The following is a 25,044-nucleotide window of genomic DNA, read 5'->3' as shown; positions in this document are numbered from 1 at the left end:
CTGTCTGCCTTCTCTCCCCTCTCTTCAAGTCCTTCCATGTTCTCAGTATCTATGAAGTTGATCCTATACTGTGCCCAGCATAGCCTCTTAATATATGAGTCCTTGCCAGTGTTTCTTATAATAAGAGGTTATTGAAAGCATCTGAAATGCCCCTTCTTTTACTTACAAAACAGTCACTGCCATACCCCTCCATTTCATGCCCCCATACAGGGGTGCCCCAACCTGCTTATTTTTTCTTAGAAAGGGAAGGAATAACTCGATGATGTTGAGAGGAGAGAATAGTGCAAGTATAGGCAGAAGCACTGTGAACAGGCTGCTTACTGGTTGGGCCTCACGGGCAAGCCTACCTATAGACCCAGCTTCCTGCCTGTACACTATGCTTCTTTCTTGGCCCTTGGATTTCTTTTTCTTTTCTTTTCTTGGATATTTTCCTTATTTACAATTCAAATGTTATCTCCTTTCTCAGTTTCCCCTCCAGAAACTCCTCCCACTTTCCCCCTTCCCCTGCTTATTATAAGAGGGTGCTCACCCACCCACTCCCATTCCCCGTCCGGGCATTCCCCTACACTGGGGCATCGAGCCTTCACAGGACTAGGCCCTTGGATTTCAAATGGGTTCCTGACAATAGAGCACTTTCTAAACCTCCAGGTAGACATAAAATTGGTTGGCATGCTGCACTTGCAGGAGTCTGAAGCTGTGTGCTTTGTTCTGCCCTTAGTTCTTTCTACCCACTATGTGTTGGCTCCTCTTTAGTGACTGTGCCCACAGGCTTGACACATGGATACTGTTGCTTAGAGGACCTGACGCTGGTGTCCCCCTCACTACCAGCATACTCTCCACGTGTATTTGATGCCCTGAAAAAACAAGTAAATAAATTAAACGTGCATTTTAAGTACTATTTATGGTTTCTGTAAAGCCTACCTAGTTGGGTGATTTCTTTGTTTGTAAATTTATTTAACTCCTTAGGCATAGACAAAGCACAGAGGTAGCGAGCGATGTTGGCCCAAAGTTTGAGGTTTCTTTGAAAGTCCTGTAGTTCTCCAAATGTCTGAACCTCAACTCACTGCAGTTGTAAAGGTCAGAAGTGACCCCTTCTTTAATAATTTTTCTTACATCAGTAGTGTTTTAAGTAACACCTCCCTTATCTGGTCTTTTGATTTGGGTAGAATCTCTCCAGAAATCCATTCTGAACAGGGGACTGTGCTATTACTGCGTAGCCATGATCACATTCCTACTTCTTATCTGACTATTGGTCTGTGCAGATATTCCCCTCCACTAGAGACAGGTGTGCAGTCTACATTTCCCCCAAGAACTGTGAAGTTCATACAGATTCTTCAACTTTACACATACTTTAGTTAACTAGTTACTTCAGATTCTTGTCTCTCCCTAGTTGAAACTAGATGTTTACTCTCTCTTCAAAAAAAAAAAAAAATGAGGAAAGAAAAATAATATTAGTTAAGAGAAGAGAAAACCGTGAGAGCAACAATCTGAAATAGCACTCTTAGTACACTTGGCCCATGAGTTCTACTGACCTTAGTCAGTGAGCACGGTAGACAGGAAGAGAGGCTTTCCTGTCTCTAGGGGCACGTATAAATCTATACATTTCACAGCTCCTAAATTCACTGATCTCATGGTCTAAGGTTTCAGCCTCAAAATTAATATAAGAATATTATCACTTATAAGCCTTCACATCCACCAAATGAAGAATTATAGATAACAAGTACCTCACAAAGCTATATATATATCTGTGCTAGTCAAGTGTTAGAGATGACTACACCCACATTCTAACTAATACATCTGAAAAGAAGCCCAGAGAAGTTAAGTTATCCACCAAGACTTGGATTTCTTAAGTAGAAACAACAGTAGATGAGAGCCCATGTCAACCCAGTCTCACTTTGTCCTCACAGACTCTACATTACTCTATAATTCTCAATTATGGCAATGATTAAGTTGGAACATGTATGATACTTATGAAGAGTGAGGGATTCTCCTTTCCTTTCTGTGTGATTAGTGGGTGGCGTCAGATACCATTCAGAGGAATCTGAGCTTCAGAAGTCCTCCTGTCCTTACATCTCAAAACTCAATAAAACTGTGTCCACAGAAGAATGAGATTTAAAAACAAAAAACCCAAAAAACCAAAACTACTTTTAAATACTATTCCAACTATACAAAAGCAGCGCAGGTCTCTGTTTATTTTTACATTGTCAGCCCTGTTCTTAGGTGATATTTTAAAAGGGGGATCACACATGCGTAAAGAACATCGTGAGCATTTAATTTCAATGGCCTTTGAATTATCTCCTTGAAATACCCAAAATATCCAAAGCAATTAGTTACTAATTACACAATTCCTTTGTTTAAAGTAAAGGGCTGAATTTTAGTCACAGAATAAGACACATCTGAAACTAGTTAAGATATACTTAAGAATCATATTTAAGACTATTAAGAAAATGTTTTCCTTAACCTGTACTGTTTTATTACAATCTTTTAAGATATACATCATATCCAAAGAAATTGTACAAATTCCAGTTTGGAAGACCTGAAAATGAGAAGTGACACTCTGAAGTGACCCATGATTTTCTTAATGGATAGAAACTACTAAATAAAATAAACAAATGATTAAAAGATACTCATTTAAAACATTGTACATCATTTCTAAATTCAGAGAGAGCCCAAAGCAAACACATCAACGCAATAAAAAAAAAAAAAACACCTATAGTTTATCTCTTCTATGCTAGTATGTCATGTGCCTACATCACATTTTCTGGAACATTCTTAATTCAGTGCTTAGAGCTGCAACCTTTCTTCTCTGTATGTTCCCTAAGAAGTATCACAGCCTTTTCTGCTGAAGGCATCGGTAGGGCTTCAGTAACAGCTGCCATTATGATATGCAGATGGTGTAAGGGTACACAGAACACAAACACTGAGTGGCAAGACTACCTCGCACAGAAATGAAATCTTTACCAAAACCCAAATTTCATCACAACTATTCATTTCAAGCTCTTCCTCAAAGCCTCTATCAAAGTCACTAATAAGGACTGCCAATGACTGCTCTGACCCTATCCTCTGCTTACGCCTTCAGGGGACAATACTAAGGGAAACTGAAGACAGGGAACAAGTAGGAGGTCCAGAAGCTGGAGCAGTGCGAAGAGGAGCTAGGTAGACTGTCCTGGCTGTGTGTGGAGCAGGGAGACAGAAATGTCAACAACAGAGCAAATCACTGGAAATGTTTTTGGCTTCATGCTTCAAAGGAACAGACAAATCAGCATGGGAGATGTCTTCGTCTCAACCATAGCAATGCTTATAAAGAAAAGCATTTAACTGGGGCTGGCTTATAGTTCCCAGGTTCAGTCTATTATCATCATGGTGGGAAGCATGGTGCCAAGCAGGCAAACATGGTGCTAGAGAAGCTGATGGTTCTACATCCAGATCAGCAGGCAGCACAAGAAGACTGAGATACACTGGGCCTGGCTTGAACATCTGAGACCTCAAAGCCCTAACTCCAGTGACATATTTCCTCCAACAAGGCCACTCTTCCTAAAGTACCACTCCTTATGGGCCAATCTTCCAGACACACAAGGATATGGGGGCCATTCCTACACAAACTACCACAGCAGACAAATGAGACACACCCTCACAGGCAGGGTAGTAGGTTGGGTAGTAGGTTGTAATGCAAAGACTCAGACAGTTTCTCCTTCAAAAACATAGAGCCTGTGCCAACTTCAAAATTCTGATGAGTGGCAGAATGTTAGCCTATCTCTCCCTGCTTTTTCTCCCTGAATTGGTATCCATGGAAGAGGCATATTCACTGTACAAGACATAATTAAGAGTCCTTACTGGAAGAAATATAACCTGACACATGCAAATCTGCAATGTAGCAGACCACAGAGTCAATCCAGTAGTAATAGTAAATGATTTGACTCAGGTACGGTCTGATTATGGAGAATAAAAATGGAAACTGCAGTTAATTCACTGCACAGAGAGGATGTTTTGTTTGGATTCCCTGCAACTATCCTGCCTGGCATTGCTATCCCACACTATGCTTTTGCTAGATAGTCAGTGACCTGTTCCCAGCCACTCAGCTCTGAGTGGACACTGGACCAGAGAAGCTGACATCAGAGCCCTTTCTGTGATTTTTTTTTTTTTTTTTTGAGGTGACAGGACAACATCTTTTTGAGATTACAGTACTAAGAAATAAACTAATTAGCACCTGTCAGTGGCCATCTTTGCTTCTTGAGAAGGAGGGAAGCACTGGAAAGTACAGGTGCCAAGGCCACAGGAGGTATGGGTGACACAGACTTGCCTTCTGAACACCAGGCACACCTAAAGCAAAGTGCTCGCCTTGGCTGTTGCCAGGTCTGTATTAAAAGCAATTAGTTCTTTGTGTGTGCAAGTGCAACAGTGCCTTTGGATTTCTGCCGCCAACAACCAAGAGTTTCCAGAAACTGTCAGTGGTCAGGAAAGCAGAAGACCAGCAGGCGTGCTATCTAACCACAGGGACATCGAGGTAAGGGCTGCTGGCCTGGAGCAAGTAGTCACAGCATCACCATTCTTTGGTGTTTCAGTGTGTGTGTGTGTATGTGTGTGTGTGTGTGTGTGTTCAAACAGCAGGGAGCTGTCTATGGTTCACCTCTCTTGGTTCTAGAAGGAAGTGTACACGACGATATTTGAGAACAATCTCTTTTCATTGCAGTGTCTCCAAGAAGAGGGTGGAATCCCAATTACCTATGCCCCTAATAGCACGTCCCTGACACTGCAAAGTCTATCTTCTTTTTAACCTTCCAATAGACAGGCATTTAAGTGGTTGATTCCTTATGAAAAAGTATGTAACTATCTCTGCTCCCTACAGCCTACATCATCTGCTGATTTCTATTCTCCTATCACTGCTAACATCTGCATGTAAACCACCTAAGTACTCTCTGCCTCACCTGCTCTTGCTGCCTGCTACTCACCCAAAGTCATAATCCTGTTTGTCACACTAAGATCACTGCCCTAGTGCAGCACACTTGTTTCAAGGTAGCGGAGGAAACTGCAAGAACAGATGAACTCTTAGAAACAAAGATCCTAATTTCTTTGGGCAAAGGACATCCTACACTAAACCTATTTAATTTTACACATTAGACCCTCTTGGAATCCCAGAGAGTAATACATGGATGCTCAAAATGCACCCGCATAAAATATGCTGGTTTGTCTAAACATGGGGGGAAGGAGTGAGGCAGGGCTAAAGTAAGTGCCTCTCAGGTGTCACTCAAAGTAATTGTTAGTGTCTACTAACGGGGTAACATTTGCTAGAGAGAAGAAAATACCTCCAGAGCCGTCCTTATTAAGTCCAACTTAACAAGAGTTTGCACCCAACAGTGGCTGTTGGAGGCACTAATGAAAGTCCCCTTGACCTGGAGACATGCCAGCCTGTGCTGATGAGTGCTTTTTCTTCTGTCTCTGGGATGCGTTCTTTTGTGTTTTTCCTAGAGGTGCAAAAGCTCTGACTCTCCCATTGCTGTCACCATTTCTTCACTGCATTCCACTGCTCTCAGCCCAAAGGTCTCAAAAGTCTTCGTAAAAGCTAGCCAACCCCTACCCTCAAAATATAGAAAAGCTGGAGAGAAGGCACAGCATCGCGAAGCACGGTCTCAGGTCTCACGGAGCCCTTGGAGGCAATGGGGAGGGGCACAAAGGTTCCTAGTCCACTTTAAGCAGAGTGTTCTCTGTGCACTTGAACTTAAAGACGTATGCCATTCCTGATACGTTGGAGACTCGAAATGCTAACTACTCAGTGTTGAGTCTAACTGAGCGGCCTGTGGAAAGAACTGCTCATAGGCACTGAGATCTATAGTAGGATTTCCTGGAAGTTTTCAAACTTGAGTTAACTTTTAAAAAGCCTTTCAGCATTTTTTCCATAATAATCACTTAAAAGACTGGTGAGCTCAGTGCAAGAGAGCCAAGCTGGTAAGTCAGAGCAGCCATCCCGGAAGTGCAGAAGTCATTTTCTGCTGAAAATGAGCCTTGGAATATACAAAAATCTGTCTAACACAACTTCATTAAGAAACACTATTTAGGAGACAGCAGGGTTTTTTAAGTCTCTAAAATAGAGCTAGTAGTTTTTAGCATGAAAATAGTACATGAATGCCCCTGTTGGCTTTTAGTACAAAAAAGGGGGGGGGGGAGAGAGAGAGCGAGCGAGCGAGCGAGAGCGAGAGCGAGAGCGAGAGAGAGAGAGAGAGAGAGAGAGAGAGAGAGAGCACTCAATAGTAAAGACGAAGTTTTATCTTTAGTTCCCACATAGAGCAGCATGCAATCTCCTGTAATTCCAACTCCAGGTGATCTGAAACCTTTGCCATTGTCCTCTGTGAGCAGCTGCACTCCTGTGCACACACCTACACACATGCACACAATGACAAAGTAATTAAAGTTTCAAAAACAAACCTCAGTGTCACCCCAAGCACGTTTACTCCCACTGGGAAGATACTAGGTACATACCTGCTAAGTAGGGTACCAGGGACCAGGGTTCTACAAAAGCCGGACCTAACTGATGCATCCTTAGAACAACATTCAGTTCACTTGCTAACTTGTGGAATAAATATCACTTCTTAGTTAGTGAAATTAAGGTTAGTTATTCATATTTGAAGTGTTTTTATTTTGTTTTTTTGTTTTTTTTGTTTTTTTTTTTTGTTTGTTTGGTTTTTCGAGACAGGGTTTCTCTGTATAGCCCTGGCTATCCTGGAACTCACTCTGTAGACCAGGCTGGCCTCTGCCTGCCGAGTGCTGGGATTAAAGGCATGTGCCACCACGCCCGGCTTGAAGCGTCTTATTTCAAACACTTATTTGGATAATACGAAACAGGTAAGTTTTTAAGGCAGGATAAATCTGTAGGAGTAAATGTATATTTCCAACCACCGAGACTACCGTCCCACCACACTCCCAGTACTACGGTGCCTTGCTATGTCCAATGTCACTGAAACTGCTCAACTGCTCAGCTAATAGCTACAAGACAAGGAAACTCAAGCCAGAACTAAGGCTGGAAAAATAATAGTTTTCTTTTCTATTGGTGAGAGGTAGAGGTAAAAAAAAAAATGGAAATTTTACAACAGAAGAAAATGCTTAGAGGAAAGTCATGAGCTCTAAAGTATAAAAAATTAATAGTTAAATAATAAACAATAAGAAAGACTGTTTTGTAAAACTAGTGTAGATTAGAAGTAGAGAGGGGAAGGAGAGAAAGAGACAGACATAGGAAGAAAGAGAAATTATTTCTGCCTACTAAAGACTGAGGCAAACATTTACAATGTGTGTAACAATATTCAAGGAACAGACTCATAAGCAAGAAAAAATATGGTTGGATTAGCAATCTGTTTATATACTGATATTATCCCATACTGCTTTTAAAATGATCATCTATTTGAGTTTGTCTGGCACAATACTTTGCAGCTAATTAATCACTGAGGAGGTATTTATAAAGTAAAAGAAGAATAATTGTTCACAATATTTTATACAAGATTTAGATTTTCATGTTTTACCCATAAATAAACATGTTAGCTTGCTGCTACATTGGAACACTTAGAATGCATAGAATAAACTAACAAGGGCTTGTATTCTGATGAGTAAATACTCCGAACAGAACTGAAATTACTGTAAGGATTTGTCTAAGCTTACTACTAGTCATTTTATAAAAAATATTAGTTAGGTATCTTCTTAGGGTATTGTCAGGTACCCATTTCCTCAGAACTGACATACTCCATCTTCCAAGGAAGGAGACAGTATCCTAAGTCAGAAAGCTAACAAAACTTGAAAGGTTCAGCAAGTTGCTGATCCACAAAGTCCCTCCCACAGCTTATAAAAGCAGTGGAAACCTGCCCGGGAGAGGAGCCTTCCTACAGTAGAACTGACTGTATGTTTTATAGTGAGCTCCAGCACAAAACTTTCTCCATTACACTGGGGCAGACTTGTCTGTGATACAGCTGCCTCTGAGTCACACATGCCTGTTAATAACTCCAATAAACTCAATGGTTCACTGGTTGAAAGCATGAGTTGGGTGTTTCACTTTCTTTGGTGTTTCACTGATGACCTATCTTGTGCGATCAATGTTTGTTCAAGTCATACCAAGCAAAGTCACACTACAGAACTGGTGCTCAAACAGGGACTACCAGAATTCATGGTGAGTTGGGCATGGGGAGAGCAGTTACACAGTCTCTGTAATGGGGAATCCTATAGTATCTGTCCTCTATTTTGAATGGTGTGACATATTTCGTTGATGAAAAGGGACTGTGGGGATGCTCCCCAAATGGCTAGTGAACTTAATAATACACTGTAATTTCTGAAAGCAGCACATATGGACCAGGATCACAGCAGGCTGTTGCCTGGCCTTTGCTTTGGGCTGTAAAAGATGCCACCGAGTCTGAGCTGTTTACCTAGAAAGAACCTGCTTGCAGAAGAGAGGAATTTCAATGAGAAAAGACACAAGTAGGAGGAAGGATGCAAGGAAAAAGCAGAAGAACATCTAATTTATTTAGACCAACAAGAATTCTAACAATAATTTGTTCCCATTTCCTTCAAGAAAACTCACAAAACCAATACATTTCCATCAAATAATTCACCGAATAGCCCAGAACAGAATATGGGACCCATCAAATTCAATATTTAAGTATTTCTGTACATTTATGCAATTGGAAACAGTTATTTGACCATATAGTAGCATTGGTATTCATGACTTGAAGTGAGTCGAACCAAACACACCCAGTTCCAGTTATCTGAGGTTCTAGACTTAAGTTTAGGTCACATTTAAACTCTGTGATCTTCCTTCCCGTTGAAGTTTGGTAGTCCTCAGGGAGGAAGAAAACAGAACTTAAGCTAGACAAACACGTGAGCCTGAGAGGGTTTGACTGTCCATTGGTAGATGGTGCTGAAGAATGACACCAGTGAACTCAGGGAAGACGACTATAATGACCTGCATCTAGATAATGGATGGATCGTACATGTTATAATATTATCAGAACACTATGGTTCTAAAATACGATAAAGTGCCTCATGGGCATCCATTGTAACTAGCTCTGAGCTGATAACCCATTTTACTTAGCATTATATGTTTTTAAAGGGAAATCTATTCACATACTACATTATTTCCAAAGGTTATACAATTTACTTGCCCTTTTCATATGAAAACACTAAGCTGTTTCCACTGTCCAAATTTAGTAACTGGTAATCACATTCCTAATTTATCAATTTTCTTTAACTTTAATTAGTGAATATCTATGATCATTCTCAGCTTGCAGCTCACCCTACTCCACTCTCCTCCGGGTTATGAACTAAACGACTGGGCAGTATGAAATCTTTAGCCTAGCTTGTACGATTTAACATTCCTTCACCAGTGTCTTGTCCATGTTATAATAAAATTAAGTAATGGAATATGATTTCCCTTTTAGTCCCTAAATTAGTCCCTAAAATTATACTATAAAGTTTCTTTGAGGTCTGCATGAATCTGCTCACTAGCACAATTGCTGTTGATCTTTCGTTGCTTGCCACAGATACAACAGAGGAGAAAAATTAATGCTTTGTCGGGTGCTTTATGGTTGCCATGCCCCATTATTACATAGATGTTGTTCCAGGCTTTGTTTCTGACAATGAAGAGATGAAAGAAATAACACTGAGCAGTAAAATTCTCTACTGGGTCACATCTGAATGCAGACATTGGGGGATTTTGAAAAATCATACTAAACCTATGATGCAATTAATACTTGGCATGAAAGCAATAAAAGCTTAATATTTTGCTTTTCAATAACAGGACTTTCCAGTATGTGGACATGAACATACCTAACATGAATTTTTCTAAGTATTCTCTTTAATATATAAAGCATTTTATAGATAATATTTCTTTGTTTCTTTCTCTCATAAGGCTTAGATTATGGTTAATATCTCATGACACCAAAAGTAATACTGCAACAGATATTAAAGCATTTTTTCAGCCACTTATTCCATAAAATATTAATTGCAAGCCTGTGCATGTGCTGTCTATATAGGGGAGTGGGTCTAAATCAATAAAAGGTAGCATGTGCAACATCAGTCATTATCCTCCCTCTCCCTTTAGTACACGGTACCTGCAGGTGGAAGATTGAAAATACTCATCTTTAAGTACCGATGAAGACACTTTAAGTCATAGGGCTTGAGCGACACTTACCTAGGAATGACAGGTTTTTCTTCAGAAGCAAGTCTCTCAGCAGGACTTCATGCTCATAGCCAATAGCACTATACATTTCACTTAAGGAGGCAACACACACACAGAAGGGCATACCAGGAAAAGTTAATACTAATTATATATTAATACTATACTCTACTAATAATACTGTATGTTGAGATGAAATGGCGAATTATGGTAATTATACACAAGACTTTCTACCCAGATTACATCTTTGAGGAAGGAAATTTCTATATGCATTCTCCCCAAGAATTTTTTTTATAACACTTACATGCCTTGGCAAGCAATGATTCATAAATCACTGTAACTTTAATTTCTTTTAAAAGGAGGGGAGTCACTTAAAATATATATTTATTTATGTTACAAACAAATAAACTTCCAATTCAACTTAGTACATGTTAACTAAACACTCACTGAGAAGGAGAAAGAACAGTAACTAATACAGTCTTTGCCCTAATGGTTTCCAATCTTACAGTCTAGAAATGTGAGATCCATTTGCCAGTCATCAGCTCTGGTTTTACTTCCTGTGATAAAAAGTCTCTCGGTCTCTGTCTCTGCCTCTTTGTCTCTCTCTCTCTCTCTCTGGATGGCAAGCGTCATAAGAAGTCATTTCAGAATGTTATCTGGTCCTCACAAGTATAAAAAACTTGTTTTACAGATGAGGGGAGAGACTCAGAGAATAAAATGCACAGAGGCAGTCAATGTCTGGGAAAGCCAGGGATGAGGGCTTGGGGGCACAGCCCAAGAGTACAGTGTCTACCTCGCCGTCTTGACAACCTGAGTTCCATCAGTGGCAGTAAAGGGGAACAAAACAAGCAAACGAGGCAGGGATGAGCTCACTCCGAGGCCTGCATCCCATCCCAGTTTCCCCAAAAGCATCAGAATTATATAATACTTGTTAATACTTAATGATTCCTAAGGACCATGTAGGAAGCCTTTATGCTAACCACTGACAGCTTTGAATCTACACAGCAGTGCCAAGAGGAGACAGATGGTCTCGGTTTCATTTTCTCAGTCATGTAAAGCGCGGTTCAGAAATGCTGAGGATGGCGCTCAAGGCCCTACGACTCATAAATAATGAAGCCAGTGGCAAAACTTTGAAGTTTGTTCTCTTTTGTGGAAGGAAAGAGATGCTACTAAGTCTCAAAAAGTCTTACACTCTTTTGGTCTGTCAGTTCTTTTGAAAGCAGTTAATAGAAGCAGTCAGAGGTGCCTCCTTCACTGTCCACCCTGCCCAACCCCGTAAGAGCACATGGGTCCAGAACTCCTTGTCAGAGGGTTCTTCTGATCATGTATTGTAAGCCCTCAACTTAAATCAAAGGCAACTTATATATCACTAGTTTAAAAAAAAAAGCAGAAAATTATCCTGCTCTCTATCAATGGGTTACAGGATACTATCATTGAAATTCAAGAAACAGAGTCATACTTGTCCATGAGCAGAACAAGGCCAAGCCACCATTACTACCCTTGCCCTGTTTTTCTTCCTTCTTCCAATGCACATGACTGCACTCATTTAATTATTAACTAGAAATAGAATAAAGGAAACAAAAAAAAAATGCTAAATCACAGAATTTCCCTTAGTTTCTGAGTCCATTGAAGACACTTGATAGATAAGTCTCAGTGGTATCTCCTTACCAGGGTATCCCATATTTTCTAACTAAATTATTTACTTCTTTCCACATAAATGTGCTCTCACTTTTATTGTTGTAAATTATTTACATCTAAAATGTTGAATCATGAAACGGAGGTTACTGATGGAGAAATGAAACCCACAGCCCGGGGCTTCCTGCGCCATCTTGCCTCTCTTCAGACCTTTGTCTAACAGCCCTGGCCTTTAGTCCCACTTAGGAAAGTTGAAGTGACTGCTTTTTCACTGAGTATGTTTGGTGGATATGAGATACAGAGGCAAATGTCTGGGTGTGTAGATGCCAAATACACATAATTAATCAAACAAACAAAAATAAATAAATAAATATACACACCCAGTAGTCAAGGAAAGGAAAGGAAAGGAAAGGAAAGGAAAGGAAAGGAAAGGAAAGGAAAGGAAAGGAAAGGAAAGGAAAGGAAAGGAAAGGAAAGGAANGGAAAGGAAAGGAAAGGAAAGGAAAGGAAAGGAAAGGAAAGGAAAGGAAAGGAAAGGAAAGGAAAGGAAAGGAAAGGAAAGGAAAGGAAAGGAAAGGACCCTGACAACCTATCCGCTTTACCAATGATTGGCGTTGTGTCACTTTAGTACATGACCAATTTACTTTATTCTCTGTACACACATACCTCCTTGTAACATTTTCATAATGGAGTACAGAGGTTTAATATCTATTCCATCTACCAAATGTGTGCTTCCTTTGTATGAAACTGCTGTTGTCCTTTAGTGAGAGTAAGCGAGGTAAACATTACCAAATTATCAGGATCACACAGAAAAGTGTTTCTCACTTACAAAGAAAACCAATAATTTCATCCAGTGTGAAATAAAATAATTCCTGTTGATCAGTCAAGGGAATGTCTTCACAAGCTTATTTACAGCGTATGAAACTGGCAGCAGCACTTCCATGCACAGGCACAACCAGTCTCTCCACAAACGCCCCAAGATGTCGGCTCTGCAGTTACTGCCATCACCAACTTTAAATTTTAGGAAGATATACTTCTTGATATAGAAACATATAGAAGTATATGTTTCGTTTGATATAGACAAAAAATTGCAAGGTCTAGAAAATAAAGCTTATAAAAGTAGCAATTTTTACTGGTAATAAGCATAACAGGACTGCAAAAATTAGAATCTAGTTAGTGAATATAATTTATATACATACTTCATTATATTTATCAATTGAAATTATATAGTACATTAAATCCTACTGACAACATGCAGCCAAAAGAGAATGTGAATGATGGCAAAACCTATCTATGTATACAGGGAAACTATTCCAGACAGAATTTATAATGATCCATAAGCAGAAGCACTTAGACATTGTCTATAAGGATACCTATTATTGATGTATGGTAGTGACCATGAGGCAAAACTTGTAAATAACCTCACAAGCCATTTTCTTTGCCAGCGATACAGCAATCTAGTTTCCCGTAAGCGTCTCAACTATTACTGAAAAATAGCCTCCCGGCATTTACAAAGCAGTTGACTTCATACTTTAGTCCATGCATATATAATTAGAGAGTTATATTTAAAATCAATATGCAATCCTTCAAAAGACATTATGCTTTTAAAACCTTAACTTTAAATTGATTTTTAACTATTTTATGTGCTTTGAAATTAGCATGTAATTCAGCCCAAGACACTCTGAGATGGTGTCAGTTGTTATATAAATGTGCTTAAGTTTATCACTGCGGCAATGCAAGGCTGGCGCTCCGACAACTTTTAACACTACCATTAATTTCACGCTGAAAATAGAAGCATACCTTCACTTTAGTCTAATAAAAAAAAAAAGCCAGATGTTGACAATACCATGGTTTGCTTCATTTTAGCTTGGGGAATAGATCAGAGAATGCATATGCAAAAAACTACATGCTAGTTACTCAATATTTTTCCAAGAGGGCTCAGTTCAAAGATTATGCCACATTGTAATTTTGTTTTTAGGAAAGGAAGTAATTTTATTCACAAAATATTTGAGCTGGGTGTGGCCCTGCACACTTGTGAGTCAACACAAAGGAGAGGGAGGCAAGAAGAATGGGGGCTGGGGGGTGGGGTGGGGCCAGCCTGGACAACATAGCAGGACCATGTCTCAAAATATTTTTCTAAATGACCCTAAGCCTTTTTGAAACGAGAAGGATATAAATAAATATACACATACACAAACATATGTGCACATATGGATATGAACACTGCATACACACACACATATATATGCACATATGGATATGGACACACATACTCAGCTTGCAAAAGAATCCAAGAAAACTGACTGCTGACTACTGAGTCGCAGCTGGCCCCTCTGCCACTCCTGCTAACAAAATCTAGCCCAGGAAGGCTATGTTTTTTTAATGATCTCTACCAAAAATTTTGAGTATTGTTTAAGTAGGTACTCTTTTCCCTAAAGTGTTAACAGAATTCTCACTGTCAGGCCACTTTGTTTCTGGATCATCTCTCCTTTCCTGAGATTGCTGCCATCCACCCTGCCTTATTTTAAGAAGTAGACATTAACTCCTTAGGAAACTCAACGGCTTTAATGAGAAATGACTGGACATCTGCTTTCACGGCCTTAAAGTCAGTCCCGAGGGAAAAATTAGCATGGTTTCTCTAAAAATGTTTATTAGGGATCTAAGTGGCAGTGCAGATTGCAATCAGTATTTAAGTAAGGAGAGTCCACTGCCCTTTAAAATGTAACAGTCTCTGGTGGCATTTTAATACCATCATCCTTAAACTCCAGGCTCAAAATTTATTCTAGAACACTCAACTGAATTCGGCCCATTTCAAATGGGACTTTGTTATATTTTAAAAAATGGCCACTGGGATGGTTAGATGCAGTCCAAGAGTGTATGTTACCTGCCTAATGACTCTGCACCTTTAAACTCACTGAAAACCCAAGCCATTTGAAATGAGCATGGAGCTATGCACTTGCTGAACTGACATCTTGCTGTGGCCTAGCTGTTCCTTCCCAGGCGGTGGAAAGGAAAGTTCTGCAGTGACCCTCCAGTTGATAGAATGTAAAATAGGAGAGTAGGAAATGTGTTTTGTGAAGCAGAACTTTATGTCAGGTTGAAGCTAGACACATCTCTTCCACCGAGTCTAAGCTCATCAATTGTGCACCTAAAACTTTATGGGGAAGGATACTGCTTGATGCAGTCCACCAGCGGTCCATAGCAGCAGTCGTTCACGATGCACTGTGGACAAATAAGAGAAGGGTGTTATAGGCTGGGGCGACTACAAACCCCACCACAGGAAATATTCTAAAAGCAGCCATTACTCCCCCAACCTCACCACCACCCAAAAGAAAGCTATCAAAAAGCTATTCAGATTTAATCACAGAAAACAAAAATTACATGCTTCTTTATTTACTATAAAAGCAAGCTATTAAAAAGTAAAATGTTCTTCTCGAAAATATTGCGTTGCCATTTATGGTGTGCCCTGACCTCACTGATAGTTTATGATGACAGTCATTAAATGAGGTTTAGCGTCCTCTACTCTGCCAGGCAGATAACAGCATTGCCACGGGAAGCAGCTGTGATTAATACCTGATAGACCTGGTTTGCTAGAACTCCATCTGGAATCTGAGAAGGGTCCCGCAGCATACTGTTTATAACAGACTTGGAGGCTGTAGAAGGAAAGAGATGAACTATTAGCAGACAGTCAACACACTTTTAATATGACAGGAGAAGTGACGGATACCTTTGTGCGCACCACTCCCGAAAAGAAAAACAGGACTGATAATGATCATTTTCCTGAGATTTTCATTGAAGAGAAGCTTTTAATTAGATCATTTTTGCCAAGTATTTGTAAGCTCCATTGCCAGATTTGACAGTGACCTGATTCCTTCCAAGGTAAATTAACAAGTGTAGACCTCAAGCATATGTCTATTTGCAGACACACCAGCTTCGGAAAAGCCAACTTTGGGCATGGTGGTGGTGGTGGTGGTGGTGGGGAAACACAAGAAAAATAACCGCAAAAGATTTAACTGTTACAGGTAGAGAACTAATTTCTAAGCACCTGTACGTACAAAGCTTAGCTAAGACAGGCTAGACTTATAGGCTTCAATAATGCTAATAAAAGCATCAACTGCCTCTGGTTATGTCCATTCCACGGGTACAGATAAGATTGGCTGATAACTGTAGCAATCTGAAATGAGGAAACAGTGTGGGAGAGTGAGAGGGTACACATGCACTGTGTGCATGTATGCGCTTGTGCACATGCACTGTTGTCTTCTTGTAGCCACTATTTCCAGGACCCCTGACAAAGACTATAGTCTATGGATGCTCAATTTCTGTATATGAAACACTACAATATTTATATATAATGTACCCCCATGATCTGACATACACTGTCTCTTGACTGATTGTAATCTAACTCAATACAAATGGCATACAAATCATTGTTATACTGCCTTTAGTAAGTTAGAAAAGTGTGTATGTTGAATACAATACATTTTTTTGCTTGTGCCTTTCCCATCAGTAGTTGAGAGTCCTAGGCATGGGACTTCAGAATATAGCACATCTACCATGGGTGTTTGAGAGAACATATTAGACAGGAAGTAAACATACTTTATAAAATTAAATTTCCACTTGAAGTATATCTTATACACCTGCAAATTAGTCTGAAATCCCAGGGACTACCACAATGGAAGAAAGGCAACAGGGCAAGCATCAAGAGAAGGCACAGGTGAGGTGCTACGTGTTGAGAAGCTAGGTAGAACACCGGTCCTACTTTGTTCCTGGTGGAAAACAATTCTGTCAAAAATACCCTATGGAATCAATGGAAAATATTTAGTAAAATGGCTTAGGGAATGACCCATGCAGGGACTGCTTGAATGCCTCTTGTACAATTATCTACTTAAGAAAGTTAGTGAAGGTCAGAGCTGTGTGCCATTTTGAAACTTGGATAATTTTAAGCTTAGTTCTTATTATCATGGTCCTTATCAGCTTTAGTTGCCTTGGGATACGGACAGATATGAGACATGCTTGTAAACACTGTGGAAAGAAATAAGAAGATGGCATCTTCAGTGTAGAATTCATTCTAAAAAAAAAAATCCTTTAATCATTGTTTATGGAAGTTACATGACTTAGTTACACAAGACTATTGATATATGCAACAGAAATTTGTAAACATGTGCTGGCACTATACGGGGAGAGCCCATATGGAATCTCAAAAGAACATCACTCAGTTAACCTTGTCCAGGCTTCTCTTGCAACTAGTTCTAAACACTAGCAAGCAGTGTGGTCCCTTGCATCCACTGACTTCATCTGTAGGAAGCAATACTATTTGAGTTGACTATTCTAAACAGTTCTCAGGGGAGGCTCTTGAGAAAACAGCTGCTACATCATTTTGTTGAAGTTCAAGTAGTAGTCTGAACTAAGACTTACACATTCGCTGTGTTTTATAAACTTGGGCTGTCCTCAATTATTTTTGACAGAAATTACCATGGATAAATGGTATGGATCCTGAGACCAAGAGGCAGTAACCCATCACCTTACTTAGGAACAGATGATGTGGGAACAGGACTAGGGAGACAATAATGTGCCTGGTAAACCTGCCTACTTTCCTTAGCCCAGTTTTGAAGTTCAGCCAGATGGTGGAGATCAAAGCAGGTGTTCACATGTGTGGCTGCCTTCTCTGAGGAGCTGTCCTTTGGTCTGCCACTCATTCACAGATGGTAATGGCACACTCGCCCTTCTATGTTACCCTGGGAAACAGCAGCCTTCTCTGTGCACACCTGGTCATGGGGTGCAAAGGTGGCGCAATGCAAACTCATGCCCATGTGAAGAAAACATTATTTATAGACAAGTATGACCCAAAGTTCTGGCTACCAGAAAATCACTGACCTCTTAACAAATGACATGCAAATCTGTTCAAATAATTTTAAAAAGCTCTTTTTCAATAAGAGAGTCAATGCCCCAAGATCTGAGAAAAGTAGGTCATCTATTTTGAGGGGGAAAGGGAGAAAATGTCAAATTAGAAAGTGATGGTTTTGATTTCATCAGAATATAAACATTTGAATGGTGCTTCTCCGGATTCAGCACCATTGTCATAAGCTTTAAAAACATCACATGAGGGGAGATGCTTGCCTTTCAAGTCTGAGGACCAGAGTTCAGAGTCAGAAGAAATGTAAATGCCAAGTGCTGGCCTTCTTTTACAGAGTCAGAAGGCATAGACACGGGAACCTCAGAGTAAACTGGCAAACAACATTAGCCATATTGATAAGCTCTTGGTTTGGTTAAGAGATCGTCTGAACACGGTGGAAACACAAATGAGGATGATCTCAAACACCAACTTCAGGCCTCCACATGTATGCATGCTCGTGCACACACATGTGCATATATAGACACATACACACACACACACACACTGATAGACACACACACAGACACATAGACAAACACACATAGACACACACACACACACACACACACACACGTACACACACTTGAAAATGGAAGAAAAAAACCATTTGAATATGTTGAAGAGAACATAACTTACAACAAAGAGTGTTAGCTGTTTTTAATAAACAACCTGCAAACTGAGTTGTACTAATTAGTTGGGCAAGCCAACTCCTAAACCTAAGGCTCAGGAAACACAGGAAGAGGTGGTGTTAAGACCGTAAAAGTTAGATAATCAGGATGACTGCTGTGAGAATGCCCATCACATTTCAGCTATATGGCTATCTAAAGAAGACCCACATAAGAGCCACACAAGTCAGCATGGATCAGTGGAACTTCACAAGGCCCCACTCGTAGATGAAGAGCTACAGGCAGTCAATGACTTCTGAAAAGAAGAAAACAAAAGGACATTTTTTCCAGGGATGCGCTCCCGATAGGTCTTGTAATTCCAAGTGGTTGGCCCTAACTACATGTATGTAGGAGTAGCAGTAACTGCACAGTGAGGGCCTCCAGCTCCTCGACCATGGAGACAGAGGCCCATTTTCCCCCTCGGATGCTCGTACTTCAACAGATGGATTTCCTCTTTTTACAGGGAAGGCACAAAATCAGCACTTAGAGCCATTGCCACATACATGACCAGCAGAAGGCAGGCACTGGATAAAAAGATGGTAGCAATGTTTCAGCAGAGGCAGAATGCTTAAGACTGCAATGGAACTTACTAACAGAAGGAACTAATCCAGTAGAACAAATAACTACAGGGCTGCTATGTGCTTTGATTCATATATCTATGTATCTTTTCTTCAAAAGTTGGTTTAAGGCTTTTGGACATGAAGGCTATGGAGGTCTCAAACTCCATCTCCATGGGGATGAACCCATCAGTGTCTCTGCTGGAAAACTCTTAACTTGGCCCTTGCTTTAGATGCCACTCTCTTTCCCAGCTGGGGCGGTCCTCCAGGCTTTACCCATCAGTATCCTCGCTGTGTGTAAATGAAGCGGAAAGCAGAAGGGTATCAGCTGACAACCAGACCCCTACAGGACAAGTTCAAGTCTCCTCTGCCTAGGAAGCAATCAAGTAAGAAACTCAGTAGTCATTGAATAGGAAAACCGCACGTAAGGACAACAGGAAGTCATCTCCAAAGAAGGACTGCTCCTGATGGTCAGAACCTTATCTCTGGAAGTTTGCAGCTTCAGGACCACTGTACACCATCAGCTGGGGTACACCAAGCATGCCAATGCCTAATTCTTAAGCGTCTGCCTAAGCCATGGTTTCATATGGTTCCTTCCCAAGCTTCTACATACAGATTCAAAAATAACAACTTTTTCCTCATCTTTCCCTTGGCCCAAACTTTGAAACCTGTTTGACTCTTCTCTCGTTTGTTCAAGCCCTTCTTGTTTTTATAACCTTCATGTCTCCTTCATAATTTAGACTAGAAAGGACTCCTATTGTCTACCAATCTTTTGGCGACTGCTTAATTTCTATGTCATCATCTTTTTAAAAGAGATTGACCAGAATGCTACAATTTAAAATCACACCACAGATAAAAAAAAGTTAAAGGAAAAAGGAATTTTTAGATTAATGTAGTTGATGCTGCTGGCTTTAGGTATCTGAGGACGCATGACAGTTAACAGTCTCAACAAGATTTCAAATCTCCTAAAAGACAAATTATTGCACATTTCTGTGAGGAAATTTCTAGACAGGGTTAATTGAGGTGAACTGTGCCCTAAGTATGGATGGCATCATCCCATGTGCTGGGATCCTGGCTAAACACAAAGGAGAAAACAAACTGAGCATGCACCTTTGTCTCTGGTTCAGAACGATAGATGCAATGACCAGGCTGCCTAGTGGTCCTGCAGCCAAGGCCTTTTGGCCATGATGAACAGCATGCCCCCTTGAGCCCCAGTCAACATTTCTTCCTCTCTTCATCTGCTTTCCTTAGGTATTTTGCCACGCCAATGAGAAAATAACGAATACAGGATTTTTATATATAGAAAGAACCAGTGTCATCATGAATTGGCAGGAGAGTCAAATATATTGTTACTCGTGAAACCACAAGGTTTCAGATTTTTAAGCTCAGTGTTATGTAACTCTAAATTCCTGAATATGATGCCTAGTTTATTTGCTTTTAAAAACTTAAAATGCTTGAAAGTTTTGGCAACTTCATCCTGCATACACACATTCTAACTACTCTTTCTTCCCACCCTCTTACCTCTCGGTTCTATCTCTATCAACTGCACCCCAGTCTCCATCCTAGATTCATGACTTTTAGTTTTTGTGAGCCATCTGTGTAGCCACTGCATTAGGAGTATCCACTGGAGTCCTAGTGGTGTATGGACATGGAAAGGGATGAATTCTCTTTTGGGATGTTATCACCAGCACATAGTCCAGCAGAGAGGGGCGCAGCCCCTGCGCTCTTCCTCAACCCATGTCTGATTGTCAATGGATTCATTCCTGTGCAGACCTCGTGCAAGCACCCACAGGTGCTGGGAGTTGTGACTGCAATGACTGTCTTGCTCAGAAGACAGAACTTAGTAACTCTTATCTTTATCTTCTGGCTCTACTCTTTGTGGCCCCTCCTTTTCAGTGTTCCTCAAGCCTAAGCAGGCGGTATAAATGTCTTATTCGGGGATAGCCCTCATCTGTCTGTCACTTGTTCTCAGTACTCTGTGAAGCCAAGAGTCTTTCCATTCATCATCATCCGCTGGAGAGAGGCTTCTCTGATTAAGGCTGAGAAGAGAGTCTGTCAATATGAATAAACATAAATATTTACAAGGCAAAGACTTTATGTCAATTTAGCTAAATGATAGTCAGTTCCCCCCTAGGGCCTATGATCTTCCCTGTCATATGTTCTTTAGTTTGATCTATCTATCTATCTATCTATCTATCTATCTATCTATCTATCTATCTATCTATCTATCTATCAGCACCAGTAAGTGTATAGTACTGCGCATGTATTCCCTCCTGTGGAGTGCAGTTGTCCCTCAAGAGAAGAGTCAGTAAGGAAGGAGGGAAGGGGGAGAGAGGAGGGAGGGAGGGGGGAAGAGGAGGGAGGGAGAAAGAGAGGGAGAGAGAGAGGGAGAGGGAGAGGGAGAGGGAGAGGGAGGGAGAGGGAAAGAGAGAGAGAGAGAGAGAGAGAGAGAGAGAGAGAGAGAGAGAGAGAGAGAGAGAGAGAAGACCAATAGTGCAAATCAGTATTGAATGACTAGATTCTTTTTGCTTGACGGGTTGATGTCCTAGCTTGGGTTCACAGCTGGGTAGGACCACTGGTGTCTTTTCTCCCCCATGAGCTTACATAGCACCTCTAGGATGATGAATCTAAACCTTAGTTCCTGAATGTGATCTATGAATATCCCAACCCCCACCCTTTAACCTTTTTAAGAACGCGTTTCAGGTTTCAGGGTGGCCTAGAACTCACTATGTACCTCAGATTGGTCTTGAACTTGCAGTGATACTGATGGGATTACATGTGTGAGCCACCAAGCCCGGAGAAGTAAATGTTTCCTTAACCTTAAACTACATTTATATATTCAGTAGGGGTGGGGCATGAATATCACAGTTTGTCTGTGGAAGTCAGAGCAAAACTTCTGGAAATGAGTCCTTTCCTCTACCATGTGTGTCATAAAGATCAAATCCAGGTTATTAGACTTGATGGCAAGCTATTTATTTACACACTTAAAAAAGTAAAGAACCATCTAAGAATAACTTTATAATCATTCCTCTCAGTCAGTCTGCTCTGTCATCCCACTTTCATTTTAAGAGTGTATGTTAATGAAGTTTCTCCCTTCTCTTTCCTCCCTATAAAACCCTCCTATATTCTGTTCCTGGTTCTCCCTAAACCCATGGCCTCTTTTTTCCTATCAATTATTATTGCCTACATACATGTATTTTTATATACAGATATATTCCTAAATATAACCTGTTGAGTCCCTGTAATGTTACTTACATGTATGTTCTTAGGGCTGACCATGTGCAGTTATAATGCCACAGATATGTGCATATGTTTACGCAATACCTCTATGGAGAAGGGTTGACTCACTTCAATGACAGAGGAATTGTTTGTATTAAGAGTACTTGACATGCTATTCAAAACCAGAAGCATTTCTCTCAGGTGCTCTGTACAAGATAACAATTCACTACTTTGCTGAATAAGTAAATAAGCACACTGCCCCACTGAAAGAGAAGGCTGCTAAAAAGTCCAGTCCTGTTTGTATTCGCAATTATTGAGGTTGATTTTTTTTTTTTATAGCCAAGTACATCTGACTTGTGGTTTTCCTTATTAAGAATGAATGGGCTTAAAAATTCATTCCAGCAAAAAAGAATAAGAAAAAATATAATACAATGTATCTTAGAGAAGTATTGAAAACATCTAAGCATGTGTCCTGGCTAAAGGGTAGTGTTTATCTCTGACAGAAGCACGGGAATGGCTTTATTAGCATGTAATATAACTTTTATAGCAATTACCTATCATTTTCTAAGTATTTTGTATTCATGTCAAAATAGTCTATCTCTTAAAGTAGAGTTATGAATTTCCATTTTGAAATGTAAATGGAGCTGGTGAGCTACCCATCAAGATGCACCTTCAAGATTGATACCTGGGACTCACACGGTGCAAGGACAGAACCAGCTCCTGGAAACTGTGCTAGTCTTCTTGATAGTCTTCTTCTTCTTCTTTTTCTTTTTTCTTTAGAAATGGAAATTTGTGGGACACAGTTAGCAAACTACTTGCCATGCAAACATAGGACTTGAGTTCATTCTCCAGAACCAATTTGCATGTTACATACACATATCACATGCATACATGCATGCATGTGCAGACACAACACTGAATGTAATAAAAAATTTAAATGTAAACAAAAAAAAAATCAGGAAGTATTGTGTGGTATCATGCACCTATGACAAAAATCATGTATCATATATACCTCAGTTTCTAGAACTTCAGAAATGCTGATTTCATATTTGTATCATGTCAAGGAGGAATGCTCACTCTGTGAAGTGAAGCTCCTCAAGTTTCCATTTCCCTGTGTGTGCTCAAATGTGTGTGGATACCTATACATGTTTAACTTGTATATGTGGAGGCCTGCAGACAACCTTGGGCCTTGTTTCTTGGTTTTTTGAGGCAAGGTCTCTCATTGGAGCACATTAATTAGGCCAGTGTGGCTGGCCAGCAAACCCAGGGATCTGCCTTCCTCTGCTTCCCCGGGGCTGGGATCACAAGCGCATGGCTACCATGCAAATTGGTTCTGGAGAATGAACTCAAGTCCTATGTTTGCATGGCAAGTAGTTTGCTAACTGTGTCCCGCAAATTTCCATTTCGAAAGAAAAAAGAAGAAGAAGAAGAAGAAGGAGGAGGAGGAGGAGGAGGAGGAGGAGGAGGAGGAGGAGGACTAGCAAGCGTTTACTCGCACAGCATACAGCATACCAGGCTACTCTAAGTCAGCTGGTGCTAGAGATCAGCTCAGAGGCAGAGTACCTGGAGAGCAGGCACAGTGCTCTGGGCCTGACCACCAGAGGAAACAAACAAAAGCCCCACAAAGTTCACTTGTGTTAACTGATTGAAATTCTATGGTGTTCCAATGAGGAGGCAGTGATTGTTATCTTCCTGTTGAAGAAACTCAGGAGTCCGCATAATCTGCCAATGTCTCACTCCTACTTAGTGAAGGAGATATGGCTTGGTCAGTTAAACCTGTTGGTTCCTTGGTTATTTTTCTCCATCTCTAGTTCCATATTCAAAGCCATCTGAAGTTTACTGAATCAATGTATCCTTCCTGTTAGAGGACGACCTAAGGGCACTCTGTGCTCTGGGCCGAGGTGACACAGATCTCTTCTGGGATCAGTTTGAGAGTAGAAAGAGAGGTAAAGAAAAGACCCAGTCTACAGTCCAAAAGAGAAAGGGACAAAAAACCTGACAAAGGTAGATGTGGAGGTCCACAACTATAATTCCAGCACTTGCGAGGCGAGGACTCTGGCAGTATGGGACTAGCTTGGGCTCCACAGTATGGGAAAGCCTGGTCTACAGGGTGGGACCCTGTCTGTAAGAATAACACATAAGCAAACAACAGGAAACCTGATCAGATCTTGAGGTCTTATGGTCTACAGAGGAAAGGAAATTGGATTCTCCTAAATGTGAGCCCACAGTGGCTGCTTGTATGGATGGCCAAGCTTACACTATTCAGTTGAGAGAGAGCAGGTCTCTGCCTTGAGACACCACTTTCAGACACACACCCACCCCCGCCCACTTATTTATATCTTCTAGGTTTCTATTTGCAGGCAAAGACCCACACCACATCATGAGGTCTGTCAGTGTTCAATTAGAGAGACGCTAATTCTAAGTCATTAAAACTGCTGTCCAGGATTACAGGGATTCGTGCAATGACAGAGTACACAGGCAAAAACCAGTGCGTATTCCTGGCAGACAACCTCATCCAATTGGAAATGGAGAACCTAAATTTCTTTCTAAATTTTACATGAGGTGTGGATAAGGAGTCTAGAGTGCACATTCACAGTAGTTAAACAACTCTGAAATCCACACACTTTCAGTACACTGAAAGAAACACACTTCCTGGGAACCAAGCCCATGTGACTAATTACAGCCAGGGACTGGCACTTCTATTTAGAAATCACTTTCTTCTAATTCTCTTGTGGGGAGAGGGGGAGATCTCAACTTTCAAGAAAAATACAGCTATTCAATCTCTGCCCATTATCCAACACAAGCATAGTCTGTACAGCTTTCTTATACTGTACCAGTTATCAGAACTTTCCACCCCCTTCCCTCAAAGGAAGGTCAAGGTTCTATGTGTGAGACACTAGGAGCTGAAGGCAAGGTACAGGTCACCCT

At 40.6% G+C, this 25,044-nt stretch overlaps 1 protein-coding gene across 1 annotated transcript in view; it reads right to left on the bottom strand.

The window, feature by feature from the left end:
* The window catches only part of C3H15orf41 (chromosome 3 C15orf41 homolog), a 197,360-nt gene that overhangs the window by 93,495 nt on the left and 78,821 nt on the right, over positions 1-25,044 (bottom strand). Inside the window, exons 6-8 of the mRNA XM_021193731.2 lie at positions 15,356-15,435; positions 14,955-15,004; positions 10,163-10,230 (exon numbers count right to left, since the gene is read on the bottom strand). Of these exons, the coding sequence (XP_021049390.1) occupies positions 10,163-10,230; positions 14,955-15,004; positions 15,356-15,435 (198 nt within the window). The remainder of the gene's footprint in view (positions 1-10,162; positions 10,231-14,954; positions 15,005-15,355; positions 15,436-25,044) is intronic.

The sequence above is a fragment of the Mus pahari genome, chromosome 3, assembly GCF_900095145.1.
Source record: "Mus pahari chromosome 3, PAHARI_EIJ_v1.1, whole genome shotgun sequence".
NCBI lineage: Eukaryota > Metazoa > Chordata > Mammalia > Rodentia > Muridae > Mus > Mus pahari.
Note: the sequence above shows the minus strand (reverse complement) of the source record. Positions and strands in the feature narration are given on the sequence as shown.